General features: G+C 37.0%; 1 protein-coding gene across 1 annotated transcript in view; it reads left to right on the forward strand.

The window, feature by feature from the left end:
• Window positions 1–2407: 2407 nt before the first annotated feature.
• SMYD3 (SET and MYND domain containing 3) overlaps window positions 2408–5980 on the forward strand; it is a gene marked incomplete at its 5' end in the record, with an annotated part of 346236 nt that continues 342663 nt past the window's right edge. Inside the window, one exon of the mRNA XM_010004615.1 lies at window positions 2408–2479. Within this exon, the coding sequence (XP_010002917.1) occupies window positions 2408–2479 (72 nt within the window). The remainder of the gene's footprint in view (window positions 2480–5980) is intronic.

A 5980-nucleotide genomic window follows, 5' to 3' on the forward strand; every position in this document is an offset into this window, starting at 1 on the left:
TTTGTTTCTTTTTTTGTTGTCTTCATTACTTAGTCCACTGAAGTGTATTTCTTCTTCTGAAATTTACTCTGACATGAGCTTCTAATCTAAAGTGAGAAATATGCCCTTCCCTGTCATAGACTGCTTAAACTTGTGTCATTGCTCAACCTTGACAATGAAGCAACTCTCTTTGGCTGGCAAAATGAAGATTTCATGCTTGTTTCTAATTCTGAATTGCCCTCAGGCATTATTCCTTTAAATAAAAAATCTATTGTCCTGTAGCTGGTTTTAGATTCTGTTTATAGGAATCCAACAGTTGATAGATTTCTCACTCTGCAGTGCTTGTTTTGGAGATGGAAGGTAAAGAGAGCATTAGCAAAATATGTGCTTACATCTGGAATATTTCAGATTTATTTTTTTAAAGGAGATAGCACTTTTTTTTTATGCAGTAGAAATGAAAATAATTGATTTTAGTGATCTGTACATAATGCTCCTATTAATTTTTGACCACTGTATCTATCTAACCACTTCACATGCTTCTAAGAGTCCTAAGATAATGTATAAGTTGTTAATTTTAATAATACAAACATAGCAGTACTTGTATGTATTAGTGGAATACCTTTTCTGCTTGTGGGGCTTGAGGAAAAGGAAAGGTTGGTTTGTGCAAGACGGTGCTCCAAGGTGTTTCTGGTCTCTGCCTCTACTCCTGATGGTTTTGGTGTCATGGCTGAAATCAGTAGGCTAAACTAATAATCCAGAATTCCAGATTGAGATTGTGGGCGCACTGGTGTGGTCTTTTTTGGATGTGGATTTTGGAGAGTATTCTACCATTTTGAAGTCACCCATGAAATTAGAATTTGGGGACAAGTGATGTGTGCAAGTAAAAGAAGAAAGGTCATGTCATAAGGCAGTTGAGCTTGGACTCTGACTACTAGTGTGCAGCCTCTAGATTACTGAAAACAGAGGAGTTTTCTTTTGTTGTCAGCAGAGACAGAAAATAACATCTGGTTTTAGTCGCATCTGTTGCGTGTGTGAGTGAAAGAAGCAAATCTAGTGCCAATGTGTGGGCACAGGGAATCTTGCAGGGAATGATCCTTCATCTGATTGTTTGAAATGGGCTGTGTTAGGTGCTTAGCTATCTCCCAATTAATTTGGAAGGCTGATTGAATCTACATAATAAGATTTGAGACACCTAAATGTAAAGCACTGTAGCAATACAACGATTGCATGACGAAAATTGCCTTTAGAGGGGGAGAGTGGCGTGACTCATACGTACATCTTTCCTTGCCTAGTAGAAGGATGGAGAAAGGGGTACTGAGGAGTTTCTCCTGAGCTGTAACTGAGCTGTGTTCAGCTGTGTGCAGCTCACTAGGCACCAGTGGTGCCCAGTCAGATGCTGTGCTTGATTGAAGTCAGGAGTAAGTCTGAGGGGAAGTAATTAGGATTGTGCAGTCTGTACAGTCCATTTAATTGTGTAACTCTCCTGCCTTCAGTTTTAACAAAATTTACGTACTGTGTTCCTAGCCTAATGAATACCCATAAAACATTTAAGTAATTTCACATATTAAGAGAACAAAGTCAAAACCACTCAGTGTTGCCAGAATAATGCAACATGTTTAGTATTATCTACAGGAAAATAAGAGAGCAGGGGAGAATAAAAAACTGTCTTGTTTCTACTCATCTGAAGTAAGCCTCTTTACTTGAACTCACGTGTTGGGAATGTAAGATTTGCTGTGTCTTTGCTTTCACATGAAATACTTCCATATTGGCTAAAAATATACAAAACTTGAACAATGTTTTCTTAACTCCTATAACTGTAAACAAAGACAACATCAGGAAGTGGTAGGAGGTGCTTTTAACCTTAGATTGTGATGTATAGCTCTAGTAGTTATTCTTCTAGATTTCACTAGATTTACCCTCCACAAAGAATTTTTGTTTTGATCTCACTGTCCACCAGAAATAGCTGCTGACATGGCAACCTCTGCCTCTCTTACAAAGTTATCATTTGATGTTACAACTGCAAGTTCAGAGCAAAGTTTTGCTTGAGACAGATGACACTTGCTTAAGACAAGACACAAGACAGATAATAAATAGATTGACTAGCTGTATTGCATGACTCTAATTATGATGTTATCTACTAAATCCAACTCCTTGGGGATATAGCTATTCAGAAGAAAAAAAACCCAACACATTTGATATCTTTACTGTTGATCCTAAGTGGCCCTAGAGATGCTGAGCCACAAGTGAAGGTTTGTGAACATACAACTGAATGAAACCATGCACCATTCTTCATGTGTAACAGTTCATTTTAGATGACTCTTGTTTTTCTTTTCTTACCTTGGAATATTTGAAAATTGCTAGTTATGTAAGAAGGATAAATACAAAGCCCTAATTGTATTTATAATTTATTTTTATTTTTTTTTCCCCCCTAAACAGGAACGAACATCTGCACAGATGCTCTCAGTGCAAGGTTGCTAAATATTGTGGTAAAACTTGTCAGGTAAGATGAAATATAAGAGCTATAAAGGGCTGAAGAAAGCAGGCATTTGAATACTTTATAAACAGGGTTTCCATGCATTTTGCACATTGTCATATTTCACACTGCAATTTCTTATTTGTATTTATGAACAGAGTATGTAGACATACTGTCTTGTTTTATTTAAGTATTTTTTAGTCATAAATATAAGATTAGACACAACTAAATATAAGACTAGACACAACTAAGCTGAAACATGGTGTTTGGCTGTGCTTAGTTAGAGCTTTGCTGGTAGTGGACTGATGACTATAAGTAATTTTTGCAGTAAAGCATTCTGCATTTCAAGAGTAAATTAATAATGGGAAAGTATATATTCCTGGTTTTTAAGAGGAAATAGGGGTCAAGAATGTGCAGGAAAGAGAAGGCCTTAGATGAAACTACATCTCTGAGGAGGGTGCCGAGAAAATGGAGCCAGGCTCTTCACAGTGGTGCACGGCAGGAGAACAAGGGACAACAGACTTCAGTTGAAGGACAAGTGATTCACATGGTGTATAAGGAAAAGCTGTTTCACCCTGTGGACAGCTAAGAGGTGGAACAGGCTGGCCATGCTATTTGTGTCATCTGCAAGCTTTGAGAGTTTCAAGACCCCACTGGATAACGCTCTGAGCTGACTCCGCTTTGCAACTAGAGATGTCCATCAGTCCCATCCAACATGAATTATCCTGTGATTCTGTCCTGTGAAACACTTATTAAAATGTTCAAACCTAAACACTTAGCTTTTATATTTGGCTTGTACCGTCACTTAAGCGTGTGTGCAGAAGTTGGCGGGATGTGATACTGAGTGGAGATGCAGAGGTAAATGTTTGTTAAGGTCTAATACAGCAGAGAACCAGGCACCTGAGATTTGAACCATGAGGAACACCTTATTTTTAAAGTATTCCTCTTCACTTTTCATGGTGGTTTCTGTTTGTTTTTCTAAATAGATAAAAATGAAGAAAACCAACTAATGGTCAAAACAGTCTAGTAGTGATACTCTATTAAATTCATATGAATTTTACTTTTAAAGATAAGTCCTTGATGTTCAGTCATGTACTTCAATAAACAATTCTGCCTAAGTATAATCTGCAGTGTTCTCAACAAGCCAGAAAACCCTCCTCTTTGGGATTAAAACATATGGAGGGGACAAGGAGGAAGATATGTCATTTTGATTCATTGTATGGCAAACGTGTGCAATGTACATTAGGTGCTTACTGCAGCATCAATAATAATGCCACAAGTAGATTTATTGCGGGAGATCATATGGAAAAAAAAATATGACTGTGAAGAATATAATAGACCAGAGTATTATTTGCAAGATAAGTGTAAAACAAATATCTGCCGGGAAAGTCATTGGTAAAGCTTCTGTTGGAGATTCTGTCACATGAAATGGACTGTTCCAGCTTAGGTGTAGTAGCAATGAAGGGCCTTCCTTCTTGGGGAAACCAACTTTGTGAGAATGCTTCAAGGAGTCACAGTGGATAGCCCAAAGCCATGTTGTGCTTCCAGCTCGAGGGTTCATGTGCTTGAAGCTACTCACAGTTGCAGGTAGTTCATTTCAGTGAGACAGGCTACTGCTGCTTGAAGCAATCAGTACTTAAAATCCTGTTTTTGCTGTTACATAATATCTTGAACTGTTAATATAAAAAAATAATTGAATATATTGATATGGAATTAATATTATATAATATCCAGTGATATTAGGTAGCAGTTGAGAATAACTGAAAAAATGTTTTCATCAAAACAGTTAATTTATTAGGATTGATGACTCAAGGCAGATGAACCAGAGAAAACTGAGACCAGCAGATCTGTTTGCTTCTGAGGACTGATTTCTAGTTAGTATTTCTTCTGATAAGCCAGCTGAACTACTGTGCAGTTCTGGTTTTATAGCAGATGTGCTCTACTTAGCCTCTGTGGCTTAAGTGCAATTCCTTAGTATATGCACTTCTAATTGAACTAACTGCTGAACAAAATAAATGGGAGCATAATGAATTGCAGTTTGCACATTTGGAAAAGTAAGTATTGGCAGAACAAAACTATTTTAGTTTCATAAATACAGATAATTTTGACATACAAATTGTGCAGTTGGATTTACAATTTATAATTAGTTGCAGAATGATTTGATTATTTTTGGACGTGTGTTAAATGAATCATACATCTCAAAACAGCTTAGGCTCAGAAGATGTCAGTTTCCTGGTTAATTTCCGGTCAGTTTTCTGGTTAATTTTCTGGTTAGCTTACTGGTTGGTTTTCTAATTAATCTAGTTTTCTGTTTACTCCTCTTTCTTTGCTTCCTTCTGATAGTGTTCATTTCTAACAGGGGAAAAAAAAAAATCTGTTGCAAAATTGGAAGAACTTCCCTGACGGAGTGGGAGAATGGTCTTCCCAGGTGGCCATACCTCTGCACAGTAGTATTTATAGTCATGCTGGATATGTGATAGTGAAACCTTGACTGAAAACCAGGATATGCAAAGTTAAGAAAACCTCCCATGGAGAACTGTGGGACTAATATAAGCCCACCCATAAGTATTGTTAGAGACAGACTTTAGAAGTGAGTCTATGGTCACAAATCTTCATGGTTTCACATTGTTCTGTAATTTGTGTCCTTGTTGTATTGGTAAGGAGAAGAAATATTGTTACATTTCATTATACTTGAAGTTTTTGGAGCTTTTCCCCCTATCCTCATCCAGTTGGGAGGAAGCAAATGGCAGTCCCTGTTACAGCTCTCCTTCTACAGAGGAGTGAGACTAATTCCTTTTTGGCATCAGTTTCAGCTGAAGTGCTGTTCTGCAGAAGGTGTGTGTTTGAACTGTTCTTCTCACATGGGAATGCATCTCAAAGGAATGTAGCGTATGATGCTATGTGCTGCTGCATATTTAATCTCATTTATTGGTTGGATAAGCTGTTAATCATTTTGATGCCATCTTTAGCATGTTTAAAATTCTGTGCAACATTTTATGTAGGGGGAAAAAAAGTTGACCGGTAAAGGCTTACTCCAAAGAACAATTGTAGTTTAAGTGGGATAAAAATGCCAATATAATTATATTTCACAGAATGATGTCTTGGCATTTACAAGCATGACCTTGTATATTCTAGACAAGAATAATTCTATTCAGTACTAGATACTTAACTTCTTTTTGCCAGAGAGTATGTGACACTAATTGTATTTGGATTAATGCCTTCTTGGAATAATTTTTTCCCCTTGTAGAGTTATAGGTAAAGGAAATGAAATCACAAATCTACTATGTATCTGAAAGAAAAAGTCCATTTTATTTATTACATGTAAGCCAAAGGGGAAAATCCCTCAGTGAAAAAGAATAGCTGCTAGTGGTGCTGAAACCTAGTTACCTGAAAAAATTCCCCCACTGAAAGGCAGCTTAAGAAGAAATTGTGTGATAGCCATTGTAATTTTTATAACTAGCATGTCAGTGTCTTCAGGTGTGATGTGCACTTGGACATACCACAGCCTTTCTCTCATTTTTTCCTGCT

The sequence above is a fragment of the Chaetura pelagica genome, unplaced genomic scaffold, assembly GCF_000747805.2.
Source record: "Chaetura pelagica isolate M959 unplaced genomic scaffold, ChaPel_1.0 scaffold278, whole genome shotgun sequence".
Lineage (NCBI taxonomy): Eukaryota > Metazoa > Chordata > Aves > Apodiformes > Apodidae > Chaetura > Chaetura pelagica.